The sequence below is a fragment of the Nilaparvata lugens genome, chromosome 4 (assembly GCF_014356525.2).
Source record: "Nilaparvata lugens isolate BPH chromosome 4, ASM1435652v1, whole genome shotgun sequence".
Taxonomy (NCBI): domain Eukaryota; kingdom Metazoa; phylum Arthropoda; class Insecta; order Hemiptera; family Delphacidae; genus Nilaparvata; species Nilaparvata lugens.
In genome coordinates this window covers 54367275-54390271 of record NC_052507.1, presented here as the reverse complement: position 1 = coordinate 54390271, position 22997 = coordinate 54367275, and the positions used below count along the sequence as shown (strand labels likewise).

At 34.0% G+C, this 22997-nt stretch overlaps 1 protein-coding gene across 2 annotated transcripts in view; it reads right to left on the bottom strand.

Annotated features, from left to right (window-relative positions):
* Window positions 1-3011: 3011 nt before the first annotated feature.
* LOC111056302 (leishmanolysin-like peptidase) overlaps window positions 3012-22997 on the bottom strand; it is a 199720-nt gene continuing 179734 nt past the window's right edge. The window contains exons 7-15 of one of the 2 annotated variants that reach the window (XM_039425863.1): window positions 22558-22758; window positions 21210-21435; window positions 19167-19354; window positions 17705-17837; window positions 16175-16334; window positions 15004-15170; window positions 12949-13068; window positions 9850-9993; window positions 6691-6828 (exon numbers count right to left, since the gene is read on the bottom strand). In XM_039425863.1, the coding sequence (XP_039281797.1) occupies window positions 9886-9993; window positions 12949-13068; window positions 15004-15170; window positions 16175-16334; window positions 17705-17837; window positions 19167-19354; window positions 21210-21435; window positions 22558-22758 (1303 nt within the window). In that variant the 3' untranslated portion in view covers window positions 6691-6828; window positions 9850-9885. Of the gene's footprint in view, window positions 6829-9849; window positions 9994-12948; window positions 13069-15003; window positions 15171-16174; window positions 16335-17704; window positions 17838-19166; window positions 19355-21209; window positions 21436-22557; window positions 22759-22997 lie in introns of both variants that reach the window. The other variant, XM_039425862.1, reaches the window with a different exon arrangement.

Genomic DNA, 22997 nt, shown 5'->3' with positions numbered 1-22997 from the left:
CAGAATCAAAAGCTGGTTTGATCATAATTGTTCGTCAATATAGATAAGACCAAGTACATGCCCTTGGTCACTCGTAACCAGCTAGATTCAGGACCCAGAGACCTTAAAATCCACTCATGTGGAGACTCAACTTTTACTGTATGTAACTGCAACCATATAGAACGAGTTGATAAATACAAGTACCTTGGCATAGTTTTTGATTATAGCTTAAGTTGGAATCCGCATATTCATTTTGTTAAACAGCGTCTTAGAAAGTTGTTGTACGCTTTTTCCCAGCTGAGTCAGGTGTTGAGTCAGAAACTCTGTAAAACCGTTTACTTCGCTTATGTACAATCTATTATTCAGTATGGTGCACTCGTTTGGGGTGGACTGCACTCCACCCTCCTGGAGCCGCTTGCGGTGTCGCAGAGGCAGATAATAAAAACTATTCTAAATAACGATTCAAAGAATTCCCAGTATTGAACATACGACAGTTGTTTATGAAATCCCTATAGATGTACAGTACCTTAAAAAAAATAGACTTAATATTCTGCCAGATATTATTCATACTTATCCCACAAGATATAGTTCGAGTTGTGGCTATGCGACGCCTCAGGTGGTTCATGGAGTTGAGCTCAGAACGCCTTTTTATCTAGCCCAAATGGTGAACAGGAATCTGTCTGCTGAGATGAGGGATATCATGGAGGCCAACAGAGTTAACGTGTGCAAGCGCAAGGTGCAAGGGTAGATTTACCGCTTGGGCTGGGAAAGGTCAGAAAGCCTGCGTCGGTCGATATATTGGCACTAACATCAGTCCTAACAAGTGTTTTTCTTTCCCTTTTTTCTCCCGCATTTCAGATTCTTGTGTAGTTTTTTCTCTTTTATCTCTTAGTTTCATTTTTCACTTTTCTTCAATAATAAATCACCGGGCTATCCGCTGGTCTTTATTATTAGGATGTTCCCTAACTTCGATTAACTTCAATTTTGGGTTTTATTACTGAGTTGCATTTGTTATTTATTTACACATTCTGTAATTCAACTACCTGGTATCATAGATGGCGACTGAACTGTGCAACAAAAAACTTTAAAACCACCCCTCTCGAAAGTGACTACTAGCACTCCGCTATGTCATCAACTAACTGAATACCGAACATTCCAAAGAAGGGAATTATTATGCCGTATCCTGTATATTCAGGCATTCTGGAAAAAAATTGGTTGTAAAGGAGAGATCTTGTATGATGTATACAGTACAATCACATATATAATGTCTTCATATTTCTAGTACGGTATTTTATTAAGCATCTTGTATGATGTATACAGTACAATCACATATATAATGTCTTCATATTTCTAGTACGGTATTTTATTTCTCATACCGTATTCATAAATATCATATCATTTTGGAAAGCAGGAGGAGAAATATTTGTATATGTATTCAATAATTATGTACGTTATTCTACAGCTTAATTGTTGGTGAATAATATTTATAATATAGTCTATTCATCCCATAATCAACTAATTTCAATCAATCATTTAAAATTACACAACTTCTAGAGAAGTGCCAAAACAGATCAAATTCTAATTTATGCAACATATAAACAGTATATTTTAAAATTTTGTTGTTTTATTTCATTAAGAGAAAGCACAAGCCTTATTCTTGTTATTTTTTAGATCTCTCACCACAAGGCCATCCTTCAGGTCATGGAATAGGAATAGCCATGATTTTAACAACTAATCATAATCGAACAACTTATATTCATGATGAAATAAAAACACAAATATATTGTCAAATTCTACCGTTTTATTGACCATGGTTTCGTGAACACACAGGTCACAGCGATTCTACAACATTGACAGTGTCTCAGTCGAATTTTTATATTCATGAATTCATTTCTCTGATATTCTCACAATATTTCTATCCAATTCGTTACAATTTTCAAGTTGTGTTCATATTTAGTAAATTCTCTGAAGGCTGCCCTTCCTTATATTTCATAGATTTTTTCTGTGACATTGTTATGGATGAGGCCTTTAGAAGAATGGCAGGAGACAAGGAGTTTCTAGTAAACAACACAGAGGTGGCAGGGGGGGGGGGCTTCTGGATAGTTCTAGATCATTCCCGTGAGTTCATATTGGTGCGACCAATGACAAGCGCGTTACAGATCCTTCGAATTACTGTGATTGGACGGGCGTGTTCGACACCTCCAGATCCTCCTCGATTGTTCTATAGAGCCTATATAAATGGCGCGTGTTGCAGTTGGCAGGCAGTTGACAAACTACAGTGGACTTGACGGACTAAGGTCTTATTGTTCGCTTCTTCTACATTGTGACAGACTAGTGATAAGTGTTAATAATCATGACAGACCAGTGATAAAGTGATATTAGGCTTTTGTAGTTGTTAATATCAAATACTGTTGAACAGTTATTATGCTTGGTGACAGTTATTCTTAAACAGTTATTTATATTAGTTAACATAAGCGTGTGATAATTCGGTGTAATTATTAGGTAGTTATCAGTTTAGAGTTGTTTCTGATTTACTTCCGTGTGTTAGTGTTGTAAGTAATAAATCTAATCAGTATAAATCACTTCAAGTGTTTTATTAGTGTAGAAACCCGTAACAATATCAAGTGATGATAGTTATTACACATCAATCATGAATTTCACAATTACAAATCATCATGAATTTATTGTTGTCTCATAATAGTAGGCCAATTTAATCTGTGTTACCACTTACCACTTGGTTGTGATGATGGAGTTCTGTGTGTCCTTAAGCGGAGACCTTGCAAGGAGAGTATCGAAAGCATGGCGCTTAACTTATCTATGCAACCTTAACTTACTTTAAACCACTTACTTTTCAACCAGCCTTAATGAATATTCCTTTTTCAATTATATCATCATCAAGACAAAATCAGTCAGTATTGTAAGCATTGAGTTATATTATAGGAGTATATTCTTATTTTATTTGAATAAATTCATTTGAATTTGGTTGGATTAAGCTAAATTTTTGACATGGTTAAATAAGAACAAGAGAGAACTCCGAATGAAATTTTCTTTATTCACATTTTGTACATTCAATAAATTACAGACTTTGTTTACTACCTTAAGTTCAGGTAAAAATATTTTTTTACACTATTCAATTTAGGAAGTAAAATAGGATAATAATTAGAGATAGCTAACTGTATTGTGGAATGACTCTTGAATTTTAATGAGTTGAAGGCCATAGCAAGTTACTTTACTCTGTAATGAATATAAATAAGAATAAATCTATAATTATTATGGTGACTTATCTCAATAGAGTTAAGAAAGAAGAAGTTTGTTTTGGATTAAACAGAGTAAATAAAATAGAAAATTTTCAAAACATAGGTTTCTGGATGTTAGAAACCTTGGATCTATATTACCAGTATTATAAAACATCCAAATCTCACAGATGCAGAACTGATATTACGATTGAAAAAAATCTTCTGACATTAAAAGTTGCATGAACAATTTTTAAGATATCCTGAATTTTTCAGCTTGAGCAATTTGTAAATACGTGATTGGGGCCAAGTTCATTAAAATTTTGAATCATAACAATTATCATCAATTGAAGTTGTTCTCATTATGAACATTTCCAATCATCATAATATGAATATATGTTACAGTAAGTGTGATATTGATAAACTCATCACATATCTATATACTACAATATAGAGCATACTCTGACAGATACATAATATATCAGATACATATGACAGATAGAACATCCACAGATACTCTGAATCAATTAAAAATACTAATTGAAAAACAATTGAATTAGATGAGACGTTAGTATAATACTTCTGAGCAGATTCAACTATATTGAGATTCACCTTGTAGTCGCGTCAGCATTGATGTAATCATTATGAGAGATGCTGATCAATTTTTTGAAGAAGTTTGTATTTGTTAAGAGTGTGGCCTATCCAGCCCCTCAAATAGTCTCAAAGGTTGGGTTGGTGAGGGTAGATTTGTAATGCGGGTAGCCTATTCAGTTCCTTCATATTGCACACAATAATATAATTCTCTATTATTTTTCAATACAGAAAATGAATACTATTTATAACATAATTAAAGAGATGCATTTCAAACCACCTGCATTGGTATAATGGGAGGCATTTATTTACAAGGAATTCTGCTAGTTTAGAGTGAGTGTCACAATAGAAAACTTGATGTTAGAGCAATATAGGTAGATAAATTCATCTATAGAGACTGTATAATCAGTCTATACAGTCTCTATAGATTTATCTACCTTGAGGTTAGGGTACTTCTATTTATCAGATGCTTCCTTGATTCATAACAGTTGTTCGAACTTCTAAAATAGAGTTTTTGAATAATTATTGTCCCATCGATTAGATTTGGATTTATTACACCATAAGAGATTTCAAATAATCTCAAAAAGAATTGGATTTACGATATTTTTAAAGAGATTTTCATAATTAGGAGGTATATATTAATAGAGTAGATTCCTATTAGAAATAGAAAATATTGTCAAAAAATCCTAGGAAATACAACAATTTTTGAATTAAAATTTTAATGAATCAACATGTCATCATCATGTCTAATCAGTCTTTCTCATCATTGAGAAAAAATATTAGTTGATAGCTTATGAAATCTAGATTTTTTGGAAATAACAGAATAAACTCAAGAATGCTTTGATTTTATGAGGATTTGTTGAAAACATTCATTTTGCACTTGAATAGCTCTTGCATTATTTTGCTGAGGGTGATGCATAATGCATGATGCTAGACTTGTACGTGAGTGACTGAGCAGTCACCTAATGAGAGTGAGAGCGACATTGATGAATTGATCTACAGTTTTAGTTATTTTTTGTGTGTGTTGATCGTTCATTTTTAGAACTATTTTAAATTCTTTTCATAATTTTAAACTTAAAAAAACTGTTGGATACTGGAACAAACGTATAAATATAAATAATAATATAAAATACCTAAACACACAATCTTGAAAAATATGGTAGATAACTACTTTAAAATTATAGAGCTTAAAATTAGCAATAGCATACACACTGACTCCATAAATCCACCTAGACATGACTAAATAATGTTTTAAAATATCCACAATTACACCAATATTATTCATATGGAGGGTAATACAATTATGTCATCAAATAAAAATATCTTCTTACACTCTATTCATCATAGTAAAACCTTATCAATCGGGATATAAAAATCATATAATATCATAGTTTTAAAATTGATTAAATAAGATTGAAATTGATTGATTTTTGATGGATATTTATTAATAATAACGGTAATTCTTGTTATTCCAATATATTTTTGATTGAGACAACTTCGAATAATTTTATACAATAGGTGTTATATATCCCGTACTGTAAAATTAATACTGTATTTCGAAATGTATAGACAGCTAATCGCTTATCCCAATTGGCAAGGTAAGGCTACGATGACTCCCAAAAAACATACCTACTTACATACAATACTAAATTGAGTCTACCATAAGAAATATACAATAAAAGTATCACACTTTGAAATTGTGATTATTTTATCAATTATAAGAAATATACAATACAAATATCACACTTTAAATTGTCAACGATTTTAGTGCTCGTTTCAAAGGGGGTGGTTTAGGGCGGGGGATTTCTGGAATGTGACGGAATACATATATTTATTGAAAATAGAAATTCTAATTTTATTAGAAAGAATAAAACTGGAAATACATTACAGCCACCATAGTGATTTTAATCTGGAAATACTTCGATTTTGATCGACTTTAAACACTTCGTCATCTATTATAACATCTTGCAATTCGAGTTCTAACCACAAGCTGATCCAATAAAGTTAGTAAATTAGACTGTGCATAGGCCTACAGTAATAAGAACTATTTTCAAAAGGACTGTTTAAAGTGAGTTTCACTATAGCTGGAGACAACCAAACCGTACTTGCTCAGAACGGTCTTATGAGTTGTTTATAATAACGGCCATTAAACCCCGCTATTGGTTTTATGGGAGTGTTCATATAATTGCAATCTGCTAATGTGTGAACACTCCGATAAAAAACAATAGTATTTTGTTTCTGTCCAGCCAAGCAGTAATTCATTCGAGAGCAGCGGTTTAGGGCCGTATTTACAAACGATTTAGAACGATGAAAACGTTCTTTGCGAAACATGCTTTGGTTTATGGAGCGTATTTGAATATGAAAGTTCCTGAGAATCACTTATAGATGTGGTTTTGGGTGACTATACTATATTTCGAGCCTTAAATTCATGCATAAAATATACTACCTGGACACATTCAACTGATATAGAACATGAGTCTAATCACTGATTTTTCATTATCCTCCTAAACGTGTTTCGTGTCTTAACTATGATTAAAATTTGACACTCGTTGAATTGTACCGTCGATACGGTTGAGTTTTCTCTTTATTTGGTAGAAAATGAGTCTCAACGTTGAGTGTCTATTACTTTCCCAAACATGTTTGGTATATTAACTATGATATCTTGACCATACATATCTTAACTATGTTGACGGCGGTTGAATGTACCACCGATCAACTCAAGGTTCAAGAATCAATAAAAGGGTGAAGTTTTCTCTTGATTTGGTAGAAAACACGTCTCAACGTTGAGTTTTCAACATTCTTCCAAACGTGTTTGGCATCTTAACTAAAAGTTGACTGCGGTTAAATTGCACTGTTACGTGACGCCGATGAGTTGTAGGGTGAAGATGAGAGCCAGCAGGAGAGAGAAGAGAGAAGGAGAGTAGGTGAGAGAGGCGGCACAAGTGAGAGAGTCCCACTGGTAGGTGACCTTCTTAGGCAGAGGACCGTCGGGTTTGCAACGGTCTCCGGCTTCTAACAGCTGATCCTGTGGAAAAGGACAGAGAATGACACGATTAACATATAAACATGCATAGCAATCACGATAAAATGCATTTGAATATTTTGAAAACTGTTCAGGGAACCAGGAAATGATTCTGTATTACAACTGTTCAAATAGTTGAACATTAACAAATGTATAGAAATCAGTTTTGAAATAGATTTGAAAAACTGTTTTAAGAATAAACATAGCAATCTGAACAACAAAACATGCATGATAATTAATTTAACATCATTTAACGTAGGTCTCGAACCGTTTTAGTCATAAGATTGAATTAACATCAAAATATGCACTGAGCTACGTGCACCACTGTAACTCTAAGATAACATTTATCCTAATCTATCTGGAACCATTCAAGGAGCTGAAGAATTGAGCTTTAGAAGTAGCTGAGGAAGAAATAAATGACACTTTTGAAAATGCATAGAAATAGGGATTCATTTGAATAGTTTTAGAATAATTCAAGTACTACAATATGATGTGAAAGCATGCATAAATGTTAAATATTCCCAGTATGAATTGTCAAAACAAGCAAAATGAAATTTTTTGGAAGATAATTATGTAATTTATATCAAAGCATAAAATTGGTTCAAATAGTTCTGGAAACGTTTAAACGAACCTGAATGAAACAGTATTGACATAAAACATTCATAGAAGTCAGCAAAACATTTAGTAACATTGGAAATGTTCAAGAACCTTCTTCAATAATGAAATCATAAGTTATAACAAATAAAATCATAGAATAAATCATTATTACACATGATAATAATAAAATCATGCAAAAATTTGGATAACATAAATTTACATAGTATGTATGGAGCTTACGAAGAAGTCACAACATTTTGTGGAAGGATAAGATCAAAACATGCATGAAAAACAGGATAACATTACATAGTTTTATAAACATTTGTGGACTAGAATATTTAAAGCATCAATTAAACACATCAAAACATGCAGAACATTATCATTTAGCCAAATTTCATTCCTGGTGATTCATATTCCAGTGAAGATTCTCATTTTGAAGAGGAAGAATCACAATAATGTATATAAAAATTTAGTGTTCAATTTTCCTAGAGGTTTGGCTGGTGAAAAAATTATTTTAGGTAGTTAGGGTAGTTCGAAAAATTGTATGAATCCTTTATAAACTGTTGAAATAAGCTGAACTGCAGTATCAAGTCAGTTGTTCAAACATATTTTTCAAATTTAGTTGATGTTTTTGGTTCTCAATTAACTCTAAATAATTTTTCCATAAAAATGTAATCCCCAACCAGAATAAGAACGGCATGCTTATGGACAAAAACAAAGCCAAATTTCAAAGAAGAGCTTTATTGGAAACAAACAATGAAATTAACAATAAATAATTAAAAAAACATCAAAATGTAAATGATTTATAATAACAGAATAACAGTCGTGAGTTTCAACTCGACATTTAGGAGTATCATATCATAGTATTGATCTGATTTGAATAAAAATATATAGAGCTTAATATTATAAAATAATATTATATTATTAACCTGATTCATTGAAATAGAAAATTTAATAACACTACAGGACTAGATAGAAACTCTAAAAATGTGACTGAATTGCTTTTACTGACCAGAAAGTGTTTCTAAATATAATTTATTTAAATAATCGCATCACAATTATTCTTAAAAATAGCAAGTATTTCATAAATAGCTTACATCGACTTCATTGGATAAAATGCAATGTGAATGTACCTATATTAAAAAAATGAAGTTTCCAAAAGCTATAGCAATCTACTAGCAAATGAACCAAAGTTATTTACAATATTGAGCAAGTTTTAATAATTTCAAACCAACAGTACCACCAAAATTATTTACAATAATAAGAAAATTAAATAATCAATGGTCAGTTATGTAAATTTCAAGTCGAAATCTGATCCTCGACCAACCGTGACCGAGGATTGAATTTGATTAAGATTCCACAACTGGCCCACTTGTAAAGCTACAGATTTGTGCTTTTTTTCATCTACATTAGATAGGAAATAGTGTTGGACTAGGTGCAATAATAGCAAAAAAGTAAACTTGACAAGGCAATTAAAAATCCAAACAAAGCACATAAGTGTAAAGCGAACAGATTAACCTAAATATGTTAGTTTTGAGCACAGAAATGCTATCACAACTTGGAATATTAAACCGAGGATTGAATTTGATTAAGATTCCACAACTGGCTCACTTGTAAAGCTAGAGATTTGTGCTTTTTTACATCTACAATAGATAGAAAATAGTGTTGGACTAGGTGCAACAATAACAAAAAAGTAAACTTGACAAGGCAATTGAAAATCCAAACAAAGCACAAAAGTGTAAAGCAAACAGATTAATATAAATATGTTAGTTTTGAACACAGAAATGCTACCACAAAAAATATACTTGGAATATTAAACTAGCATAAAGAATACAATAATAAATGGGATGTAAAAGGAAAATACAGTGAAACAGATTGACATTTAACAACAGTTGAATACACATACATAATATGACTATGAGGCTCACATGTACGACTGAGTAATTATTATGAGGCAAATTAATGTTACTAATTGATGGTACAGCAATATTATGAGGTATGAAGTACCTATCCAATGATTATGAAGGCTTATTTTCCGCAAATAGGCAACACGAATATATCAATTATTGTCACTTTCTCCAAATGGCTCGGATTTCAATTATATTTTTAAAATTCTTCAGTTTAGAGAGTTAAAATTATTCGAATCATTTTTGAAACGTGCAATACACTTTCACATAAATGAGTTTTGAACAGAAGTAGATTCATTTTAAATAATATGTATGATTGCTATGCTCTAGATGTCATGCCATGAGAATATTAAAAACACAAAATCAAGCATAAAGCATGAAACAATATTATCATGTTTTGGCATTATTTCAGAGTTATCTGGCACACAAAATTGAGTTTCAGCATGAAACATATATATTATGTTTAGGCATTATTTCAGAAACCTTTGCTGAACACAGAATGACTTTTCATTTACTGTACCATCATGTTTTAATGAGAGGAAATATATAGTTTAGTTTATCCCTGACGACGTTTAGTGCAATTGAGCTGATCCATATCATAAACTACATCGCTAGGCAATGCTATACCAGGCTCGCAGAATTCGTTAACTTCCTGGAACTTTTCCTGTAGTTAAGAAAAATAGAAAATAGAATTACACAACAAACTTAAAAATAAGATTTATACTCGTATTAATGAAACTTTTGTATTGTACCAGCGTCTGATTAGTTTATAATAATGTTCCGATACACTAACAAAATTTTAATTAATTTGAGTTGAGCTACCCCGTCTCCCTCATTAGAAGTGGATAGAAACATAATAAAATATGGAGAAATACCAGAACTCACAATAAAATCATCATGTTAATATCAAAACTCCCGGGTACCCTGCTATTAGCTGAATTCCATTCAAATAACAAGTAAATAAAAATACTTCATATGATAGAAATTGACAGAAAATATATCCACAGAGCAAACTTACAAATAAAATTTATACTATTATCAATGAACCTTTTGTATTGGAACAAGGGAGCTTTATGGTATGGTGTTTCAATACAATTGTGATTTATTAATACATTTCTAAGAATGTTTCAGCACTGTATTTACGGTGCAAAATATCATAAAAAAATATACCGTTAATATGTTAAGATACATGTATTATACTTTTCTGATAATATCATCACAGCATCCAAAAGTTCATAAGTACAAGTTTATTAAAGTAGTAGTATTGTTATAAGTTAAGTATAAGTACGAAAGCAGTCAAAATTATGAATAGGCTTCCCATTGGTATAAGGGAACTTGATTAAAAAAGGTTCAGAAATGTATTAAAAATATTCCTTGTAAATAATCAATTCTACTATGTCAAAGAATATAAAATAAAATTATGAAGAAAAATAAAATTAAAGGAATTTCGAAATAAATGAGAAATAATATATTATATCGTATATGAATATAAATTTGAGTTCAATGTACTGCGGATGTTTATTATTTGTTAATTTTGTTTTTATTGTGGTGTATTGTATTGTGTTGGTTGGCCTATATTTCAAAGTGAAGTGTTCTATTGAGGTTAAAGATATTCCATCCTAATCTTCAAAAGCTGAATAAACTCAAACCTAGAACGTTTTAGAAAAAAGTTAAGCCAAACACTCTATACATCACAAAATGAAATATATTTATAAATATTGAAACTTAATATTCCATAATAAAAGTGGAGTAATTACTCAAAATTATATTACAGATGGAAATAAATGAGAAACTGCATTTATAAGCAAATAATTTACAGCATTTAATTTGGATTTTCGTTTAATAATAATTAAAAATTATATTGGTTTGAATAGATTGTCTAGTAAGTAATAAAGAGCATGCGAGCTTGCAAAATGTATTTACATGGTAGAACTACAAATGCAATTCAAATGCACTTCAACCAAAAAAAAATGAATCTCTAATACAAAGGTACTATTCAAAACCCAAAATATGAGCCCTGACGTGTTTAGAGCCCCGAGAAATATTACACTTTGAGCATTATTATTCTACTATTACGAGGCGTTGAAATACTTCCGAGATTGTATTCTGTCCTTGTCTACTGTCAGTGATTGACACTCATCATCTTCTTTTCCTTCTTTCTTTCGTTTTCCGTTTACTACACCTCCTCATCTTTCAAATGATCGGTCAAACTCTTAATGATTAGAACTCCTGATCCGAACGAAATCTTTCTTCCAAATATTTGAAATGTTTACCTTTCCTCCCAAACATTCAATCTCTACAATCTCAATTTCTATTTTAACCTCCATAATTTTTGTAAACTTGATAATTCTATTGGCACAGACTTTCATCGTCTTGAGTTGTCTACTCCAATTCAGGAGAGCATAAGTCTTTTTGAAGTTTAGAATACAAGTTAGGCTACTGTAAGGGTACGTACAGATTTACGCGCCGCGAACATGAGCAATTTACTTTTAATCAGCTGATGCCAAGCTTTTTATATCTGTATCTTACCGTTTCTGTAAAAATACAGATATAGTCAGCTGATTAAAAGTGAATTGCTCATGTTCGCGGCGCGTATATCTATACGCACCTTTAGATTCACTATATAAGTCAACACATGCTTAACATTGGTTTGCTACCATTGAATGTAATTTGATGAGGCAGATACCTCCATCCTATTCTAGCTCAAAACCATTGCCAAATTGTTAGCAGGCTATGCAGAAATATAATGATCTACAGGAATATTAATTTCATCTGAATTATGAAATTTTTTCAAAAATGGAAAAACATATTTTCTTTGGTAATAAAATAAAGTAATATAGATAAAAATTATAAACAAGAAATCACGAATCAACAATTAATATTAGAACAGATATAACGCAATGACTTGAATAACAGCAGCTGCTATCTAGAATAGAAGACAATGGAAAAATGAAATTGGCAACTATTCCGATGTATCATTCCCACTGACTTCACAATATAGACACTCTCACACTAGACATTCTCACACACTCAGTACATTTTCTACTCGCGATAGCAAAATGATCTAGAGTGTGATTCACGTTTCAAAGTCAGTACCTAATCAACATTGGTTTACTTTCCTTGTATGTCAGTAGGCAGAGCTCTATCCTTTCCCAACTCCACAACGTTGCCAAGTTCTACTATTGTTTGTAGGTTATGAAGAAAGATCTACCGGAATATTTAATCCCAATTACGATTATGTGTTACTAAATAATGATTGGATAAATTTTCTTGGTGAATATATCTGAGATAAAATTGATCATTATTAAAAAGAATAAAAAATTGATATTAGATCAGATATACCGGTATGACTTGAATCACAGCTATCTACTATAGAAGGCAGAGGGAAATAAGACGTGGCAACTATGTCGTCCTATAATTTTCACTTACTTTAAAACGTGAATCTCTCAATATGGTTATCCAGAAGAGAATCCTATTTGAAATTCATAGTTACATGACCCTGATAGTTATCCAAATCATGCAGTACTACAATAGAATAAATGTCCCAAAATGATCGTTATTTTCGATTAGTTAATGAATAATTCAGGTAGTTTTTGTGAGGAATAGTTGGATAGCTTACCTGGCACATTTGCTGGCAGGAGGGACAGACGAGAGCCCCCTTGTGCAGCCATCCGTTCTGATGGATTCTGATGGGGAGCTGCTGTCCTTCATAGTAACACGTGTAAGAGTAGTTTGCCACCTGCAATACGAGTAATCCAATTCAATAAATCAAAAATTATTAAACAATTTCATATAAAAAAGAGCAATTTTTTATATAGTTTAGGGAAACTTGATGTTTTCTGTTTTTTTTTTTTTTGCTGAGGGTGATGCCCACATGAGCCTCAGGCTTGTGCGTCGGTAATGAGGCGGATGATAATGAGAGATGAGTGGATCTACAGATTTAGGTGGGTTTCGATCCACCGGGAAGGAATTAACAAACTCATGAATCATATTCAGAAGAGTTGACTTATCCAAACTAGTTTTAGATTCTTAAGTAATCTAAACTTTCTAGCTTATTAGCCCGGACACTGAGAACACTTTATTGAATCAACTACTACCCTTCTTCCTAATAATAAAACAGAGTTTTAAGGCCTTCTCAATAAATTTATTTAATCTTTTACCACAAAATATTTGCAATTCGACGGAAAAACAGAAAAAAATTGATAATTCTTTCATTTTTGTGTAGTTGAGAAGTTGATGTTGTGGTAATGATTCATATAAAAAAAGAAATTGTCAAAAACCAAAGATTTTATTGATAGTTAGAAAGACCGGTTTCGGTTGTTACACCATTGTCAATCTTAGTTTATCAGAGATTGACAATAGTTTAACAATCTTAGTTTATCAGAGATTGACAATGGTGTAACAACCGAAACCGGTCTTTCTAATTATCAATACAATCTGTGGTCTTTGACAATTTCTTAGTCTTTTTATTAGATAATTTTTAATAGTGCTTCTATAATATTAATTGATATTTAAATAATTGTAATTTTGACCCAATTTAACGTGATTTTTGATATTGCATCGTATTGTATTATGATATGTTGTCATTGTTTATTATTGATATTGACTGTACATTTTTGTATTATGACGTGGCTGCTACGAATTGTGTGGCAATGAAAAATATTTGAATTTGAGAAATATTTTTGAATATTGGATAGCTTTGGGTAGATGGATTTCAATGACGTTTCCTATTGAACTAATACTACCAGTTTGAAGTGAATCGCATTAGGTATACCTTGTTATTATCTCTGTCATACACTATACTCTGTTATATTTTGTATTCTACTCTATCAGATGCCAGACGTACAAGAGATGAACAGAGAATGACTGCTACAGATTGAATAAATTCATAATATAATGAAGGAAAGAATCGTCTTACACGCGATAGGGAATTCACGAATGACGCATCATAACATCTGAACTACTGAACTGATAAACTTCCTGTAATGTGTAATTTTACATAATGTGAGACAAATGACTCCGTAGCTTAGTTGATAGCACGCGCGCGGTTTATAAAAAGGTTGCGGACTCATTTTTTTGCTAGAAATTTTCAATTCTCATAAAGATTATCCACATAATTTAAAACAAAATAATAAATAATTATTCATTTCTTTTATATTTCCATTGGTCATTTTCACTTAAAAATTAATTAATAAAAGGGTAATTCAAGTTTTTATATTGTTACGGGTTTCTACACTAATGAAACACTTGAGGCGATTTATACTGATTAGATTCATCACTTACAGCACTATAACACACGGAGGTAAACTAGAAACGACTATAATCTGATAACTACCTAATAAATTACACAAGTTTACATTTACTAGTATAAGAACTGTAAAAGAATAACTGTCACCAAGAATAATAACTGTTTAAACAACTACAAAAGTCTATTATCACTTTGCTTCCCCACGACAACCCTGCTTCCGCTGTGCTGTCCACCAGATACCCCTCGCCTCCTGCCATCCTTCTAAAGGCTTCATCTATAACAATATTGTTTTTATTGATTTGAATAGAGTAGCCCATAGAAGTGAAGTGATTTTAATCTAGTCTTTCCAATCAAAGGCTAGACTTGCAAGCAATGAGTGTCTTGCAGAGAATGACTGCTACAAATTGAATGAATGCAGCAACTGACCATGATATGGAGTCGGCCGGCGGCGCAGTTGAACTGATAGCAGCCGCTGCCCCAGTGTTGCCACTGCCTCACTTGCCTGCAGCTGCGCTCCTCCCACATCTGGTCGGTGTGGTCGAAGCAGCGCGAGTCCGGCCCGTACTTCTCCAGCGCAAAGTTCTTGTCTTGGTCTAGCAAAGCACATCACAATCAAAAACAATCAACATCAATATAGCAGAATGAAATAAAATCAAATTGAAATTAAGTTTTATAGTACCGTTTTATAAAAACATTTTTTCTACAACCGCTCCTAAAGTTCTTCTTTACAAACTGAAAACTCATCATAAAACAGTTGTTTTGTGGGGAGCGAGCGATAGTCTACTTTACGCTCGCCAGCTGCTTTTTACGCTCGCTAACCGCAGCGCATGTGTCGCATTTTATGCTCTTAATACATAAATAACTATTAATGACTAGTTTCGACCTACATTGACTATTTTCAAGTTAAACTGTACAAGTAAACAAGTTGATACTATATAATATCATTATGCTCATATGCTTATTTTTATATGATTGATTTTTTTCTTATTCATTATTTCTTTTGGTTGAAGTTATTTAATTTCAATCATATTCACTTTTAATTTTATCAAAAATAGGATTGTTTAAGGCAAATCGAATTATATTTATTAAATTATTCCTATTTAATTTTGCAGTTTTATAGATATAAAATTCTTCTTATTATTAGAGTTTATCATATTAGATATCATATTAGAGTTTATATCGATATAATTATGATTAGTTTCAATTGAATGTTTAGCAAACGCCGATTTTTGAGTAGAATTTTCTATTTTAAAGCCTTAATATGTTCATTGAACCTTTTTTGAAAACATCTACGTGTTTGACCAATTTAAAACTTTTCACAAGTATACATTCCAGTTTATAAACGCCTGATTTTTTAAATTGTTCTTGATGTATTTTTCATTAGAATTTTTAATTTTTTTTAATCAAATTGAGATTTGTGTGAATGAAACAAAGTATAAAATACAACATTCTATGTTCATATTTCATTATAAATTTTTAACATTTCTGAATTTGAGGTCTTGTGAACTACACGACTGCAACAGTGTCAAATTTCTGAGTATTCAATAATTGAGTTTCTTGAAGAGAGTACAATTAGATGATAATGATTGGTACTTACGTGGATTATTTTCGGGGTACTGGCAATGAGACCCCCTGACCACGACGTTCTTGGACCGCCATGTGAACTCCTGGATGTAGGGACAGTAGTCGGCCAGGCTGACCGATCCACCGAACCGCGACTCTTCCCCAGCTGTCACGTGCGGGATTTTGTCGAAATTCTGAACAAAAAACAAATTTCATTAAAATTTAGCACATAAGTCTCTTACCAGTATGATTTATTATAATCCCGTACTTACCTACTCATGAGTCCATGAGTAGAGAGTATGAGGTGCATCTTAATTTTTTGTTAATCATTTATTTATTATTAGAAACACAAATTATCAACTAACGATCGGAAGACATCAGGTTGAGCTCAAAGCGCATTAAATCTTTTGCAAAGTGTCGTGGTATAATTTTTCATAGGTCCGGTTTCTGGGACACTTATGAAATCTAATCCATCATTAAATCTCTATTGAATCTATATCATTATAGGTAAAAAAAGATAATTAACTCTATTAAGTGATCCAGTGCTCTCCCATAAAATCCACTCACTTAAAGAGGTGAATCTCACTATAGGGTATAATCAGCCTGCAATTAAACTACACGGGTGATTAAAAAAGGACTTGACAACTTTGAAAATTCATATAAATCTTATTAAACAAGGTAAAGAGCTGGTTTTGGTGTTGTTTTGAAGGAAAACACTCCAAGTTTTGACTCGCGTAGTCCCCTAGTGCCTGGTCACGCCGCACAAGCACTACCGGCTGCCTTCTCTGTACCCGAGCGTGCTAGCTGTGTGTTTTGGTTTGAAAATCGGCATAGTGTACCTTGATATGTTGCAAAATTTTTTGATACCACAGATCAATGAGGATGACCGAGAACAGAATGTTTTCTTTATGGAAATGGCGCACCATCACACTATCTGACTGACATCCAGGATCTTCATAATGACCGCTTTCCAAATCAGTGAATTGGCCGTAATGCGCCAATTGCATGGCCCCTCGTTCCTCAGACTAACAACGCTGGATTTTTTCTTGTGAGGTTTGATAAAAGATCCATGCAACCTCCATTGCAAGCCACTCTACCCGAATTTAGAGCAAGGATTTGCGCTGCTGTTGAGCAAGTTACACCTGAAATGCTAGTGCGAGTCTGGGAAGAAATCGACTATCGATGGGATGTCTGCAGGATAACCAACAGAAGTCACATAGAATATCTTTAGTTCAAGGTAAAAAAAACTTGCAGTGTTTTCGTTTAGAACAACACCAAAACCAGCTGTGTACCTTGTTTAATAAGATTCATATGAATTTTCAAAGTTGTAAAGTCCTTATTGAATCACCCGGTAAAATTTAAACTACAGTCTTCTATGAATCCACAAATAATATCTGCCATAAATCTACAACTAATAATAACTCTTATTATTATTATCTGGAAATTGAAAAATCATGTTGTGAATAAAAGTATCAGAAAAAGGTTACTATGATTTTTTAATTTCCAGATATCTAAAACTAATCTAAAACTTAACTAAACTAAACTAAAGTAAAGTGTGACTTACCTGATACATAGGTGGCAGACTGTGTGTATGCTCGACTAGGTTGCAGAGGGCTACTGAGCTGCGGTCATCAGTGCACTCTGTCTCCAGAGGGTCTCGCTTCACCTTGTCACAGAACGGGTGGATTGATTTGCCTCTGAAATTCCCAAATTTGGCGTCAGTTTCAACAACTATCTCAAATCAAAACTTACTCGTAATACACTAATAAAAACATAGTTCACAAAAATAAAAAAATCATATCAGTTTCTATTCTACAATGCAATATAAAAAATTTCATAATCAAAATTTGTTGATTACGTATTGATATTGTTGATTTTAGAAACAGGTCTGTGTTTAGGGTGAATAACACCCTGTGCTTCAAACAGAATTGCACCCCACCCTCTCCTTCCGAGAAGTCCAGTGGTATAGAATAGAAAAACAAAAGATCATCTTTTTTTGCTGCGCTTCAAAGGTTTATATCAACTTGAAACATATCAATAAGTATTATAGTAATGAGCTCAACTTAGTAGCTCAGTAAGTAGTGTGATTTTTATAAATATGTGGTATTGATTCAAGAATTATAAATATGAGCTTTGCGTGGCAAATCTGTTCTCAATACAACTTTCCAGTCGATGAGGAGAGCATAAACCAGTACCTGGTTTATGTATTTCCATTGATGAGAAGCAAAGTGAGTTTTTGATCGACATAAACGCGCTCAAGCTTCTGCGCATAAGTATTTTAGGAGATTTTCAACAATATTTTCAATAATAACAAGACTGTCACAAGTTCTCCAAGTGATAGGTTCTTCAAGTACAGATTCATTAGACAACAAGTTTACAGTATCTGGAACTAGATTGGATTGTTCAGTACAAAGCTCCTTATTTATCACTGTGATTGAGCAGACTCATCAGGATCAGACATAAGTTAAGTGATTGGACGACACGACTCATAGACTACATCAGACTTTGGCTACAATAAACCATTCAACCAGAACTCATTTACTTCAACCAAAGTCGTTGATGATTCAGATTCATAGAGGGGTTGAGTAACATCCTTACTGTAAACAAAGGGTACTTGAACTACTTTCAGACTAGCATGAATTCGTTTGATAGATGGATTTGAGTAATCTCCTACTTCATCAATCTGGATGGATGGCATTGAATAAACGTTTGATAGCTTGCACCAGACGGTAATAAATCTCTTGAATTTGTTTCAACTATGTTATTTACCAGAGTCTATTTACTTCAACAAAAGCCTATTTCAACCAAAGTTGATGATGATTTAGTTTATTAGGAGCCTGTTAGCAGAGGGTACTTGAACTACTTTGAAGACTAGCATGAATTCATTGAATAGGGGGACTTTAGTTACCCTATACTTTATCAATCTGGATGGATGGCATTGAATAAGCGTATTATAGGTTGCACCAGACGGTAATAAATATATTGCATTTTAATTGATTTGTATTGTAGCAATGATTGAACCTAACCTGGCACGATGCTCGTCCATCCATGTCTTGCATGACTTGGTGACAAAGTCGCAGCCGAGGTTGCGGCCCCAGGCCAGCGGCTGGGCCATGCTGTAGTTTGCCGTGTACCAGCCGGTGTCCTCCATCAGAGCCAGCGTCAGGCGCGAATACACCGGATTCTGGGTGTGAGTGCCCGTCATCGCTTCGTTCTGCAACATACACATACTATTAGTTCAGTCTCAAACATTCTATTCGTTCAGCTACTTATCGAAAATAAAAATGTTCTAAACAAGTCACATACACAATTCGTTCAGTCTCAAAAGCTGCGTACACATATACGCGCCTCCAACCCGCACCGAGCACGCTCCGCCCTCGTACCGCCCTTGTTCCTCCATCGCACCACAGTCGCTCCGCCCCCGCTCTGCAGTCGCACCCATCATGAACGTTACGGAAGATGTTAGATCTTCTCGCGTTCCCCGGTCGAACCACTGTTGCTCCCCGGTCGATCATCAATCGCTCTGCTGGAGTTACGTTCGGTTGCGGAGCAGAACGAAAGTCTGTACGCACCTTAACACTTCATTCGTTCATCTACTTCTAAAAAAGGAAGAACGATGAATGACCACCAAGGGTGGAAAAATAGTGGAGCATCAAAGTTGGCTTCAAGCTTGAGAGTGTTCAATGAAATGCATGTATTTGAATGGGTCAAAAGCATCGCCACGTTCTAGACGTGCGGCGGCGAAAGTAGCTTCAAGCTTGAGAGTGTTCAATGAAATGCATGTATTTGAATGGGTCAAAAGCATCGCCACGTTCTAGACGTGCGGCGGCGAAAGTAGCTTCAAGCTTGAGAGTGTTCAATGAAATGCATGTATTTGAATGGGTCAAAAGCATCGCCACGTTCTAGACGTGCGGCGGCGAAAGTAGCTTCAAGCTTGAGAGTGTTCAATGAAATGCATGTATTTGAATGGGTCAAAAGCATCGCCACGTTCTAGACGTGCGGCGGCGAAAGTAGCTTCAAGCTTGAGAGTGTTCAATGAAATGCATGTATTTGAATGGGTCAAAAGCATCGCCACGTTCTAGACGTGCGGCGGCGAAAGTAGCTTCAAGCTTGAGAGTGTTCAATGAAATGCATGTATTTGAATGGGTCAAAAGCATCGCCACGTTCTAGACGTGCGGCGGCGAAAGTAGCTTCAAGCTTGAGAGTGTTCAATGAAATGCATGTATTTGAATGGGTCAAAAGCATCGCCACGTTCTAGACGTGCGGCGGCGAAAGTAGCTTCAAGCTTGAGAGTGTTCAATGAAATGCATGTATTTGAATGGGTCAAAAGCATCGCCACGTTCTAGACGTGCGGCGGCGAAAGTAGCTTCAAGCTTGAGAGTGTTCAATGAAATGCATGTATTTGAATGGGTCAAAAGCATCGCCACGTTCTAGACGTGCGGCGGCGAAAGTAGCTTCAAGCTTGAGAGTGTTCAATGTAATGTATATATTTAAATGGGTCAAAAGGTACCGCTCCACTATGTGCAATACCATTTGTACACATGCATTACATTCAACACTCTGAAGCTTGAGCTTCGTCGCTCCACTATATGTTTTCACCCAAAAACAGCCTACAAAACTTTAAAAGGAAGGTGGAATAAGATGAACGACGTTCGGTCATTTCTTTGCTAAGCCAAATCAAGATAATCAATTATTCATAATTTATTGTATAAAACATTATACTCATATCCATATACTTTATTCAAAGTGCGGTGATATTAAGTGCAAAATTTGACTATAATTTGGTATTTCAATCATTCTAAATTCAAAATTTCTAGCTAATATATATTCTTGGACAGAACTTTGAACTTTAAATTTCCTCAGTGAGAACATAACCTATTTTTTCGGACAATTTTATTATTTATCAAAATTTGGGAACAGAATAGTTTTGGGCTATGCCTGTTGTTCTATCCCAATCATATTCATATGATTTGTAATTATATCAACGAATAAATAAATAAATAAATAATAATAATGACCATGGGTTAACGTAAATGGTTATGCTATCTTCTCTGTGTGGTGTTACCAACCTCAAAGACGCGTTTCTCCCAATGCGTGAGTGCTGTGCCCTCCTCGCCCTGGTCCTCCAGCTCGGCGCCCTCAAGCGTGGAGCAGTTGAAGTGCTGCCTGACCTCGGCCACGACCCGCGGGGTCACCATCACCTGCACCTGTCGCCGCACCGCCCCCCCGAACACTGTCCAATTGTCCCGCGTCACCTTGCGAATCACGCGATCGCTCCATTGTCGGGCTTGCAGGCTAAATGTGACAAACAACACATCCGTCAGTTAATATAGAAACAGATTAATTAGTGGATCAAGAGATGAATGATCGAATACATTAATGTATGAATGAACAGATGATTGCTTGAGAATCATTAGAAAATGTGATTTTAAAAAAAGTTTTATATTTTGATGTATGATAAATAATAATAATTTGAAAAGAATACTAGTACCTCGTTTCACCAAGTTCTGTCAAGACATTTGAATAAGGCCGTAACGCCTACGCTTTACAACGGGTGCACTGCAACTTATGATTCTATGGAGATAACTTCTATATTCTTCATAGAGTTATCGATAGTGATAGCTCCATTGCAGAGTGCACACATATAAAGCAGTTTGACCATGTTCTAATGTCTTGACCGAGTTTGGTGGAACTAGACTCTAGTATTCTACAGAGTTCAGATCATGATTATTTGACTACACTAACATCATCTACTAACCATAATCAAGTGAAACTTGAAATTTTCATAAGTTGTTCACAACTAAGTGGATTTCAGTTTTAACTCCAGCTTCTGCCTAAAATTCCCATCGATATTTATTATATAACCGTCCCATCTAACTAAATACTCATTTACATACAGTATAATTAATTGATTTAAACAATAATCATCCCAACCTATTGGAAATTTCAAACTGGATTTTCAATATTTGCACATCTATCATTATAGAAAACATAAATGCGTTCATTTCAAAATTGGAACAGGATATCTGCTAGAAAAATCATAGGTACTATTCAGTTGTTTCTGAATACATTGAAGAGCATCCATTCCAACATTTGAGGCATTGAGATTCTAATGCACTTCACTTTACGCCTGAAGTATTCTCATTCCAGGACACCCTGCATGAAAGCACTACGAGTTAAAAGCATGATTGTTGAAGTTGAATAGAAACTCTCAACTACTCAAATATTGCAATTAATTTGTAGATTTTCTAGAAAGAGAGTAAGAGTTTTAAGTTACAAGATTGTGAAGTTGAATATTGTAGATACTTGATCCCAATTGATTTGTTGGTTATAGAAATTCGGAAAAAGTCTAATAAAGATCTTGACGATTCCCCAGTCTAAAAATATGAAGAATGTTCGACAAAATGATTGACTCACAACTCATTGAGCAGCGGCTTGCCGTTATCCTCCCTGGGCGTGAGGGGCTGGCCGTCCTTATCGCGGTAGAAGGCGAACAGACTGACAGAGAATCCCAGGGCATGTAGAATCTCGTGCTTCACCGTCGATAGGAGGATCTCCAGCTCTTGCGGCTTGGTGCTGATGCTCTCTGGGCACAGGTTGGCGTGGCCTGCTATTGGCCTAGATAGACACAGAAAAGAGAATTGAGAATAGTAGTTTATATAACGTTTTCTAATAAATCTTAAATATCTCACAAGTGATTCAAAGATTGGATGAAACCGTTACATTCACTAATATATCTGAGACTTCCTTGCAACCAAAGCAGACGGTTTGGAAATTAGTCTTCAAAGCACGAGATACGACATGAGAGAGCAAAGCAAGCGAGTGTCTGAAATATCTCATGAGTGATTTAAAGACCA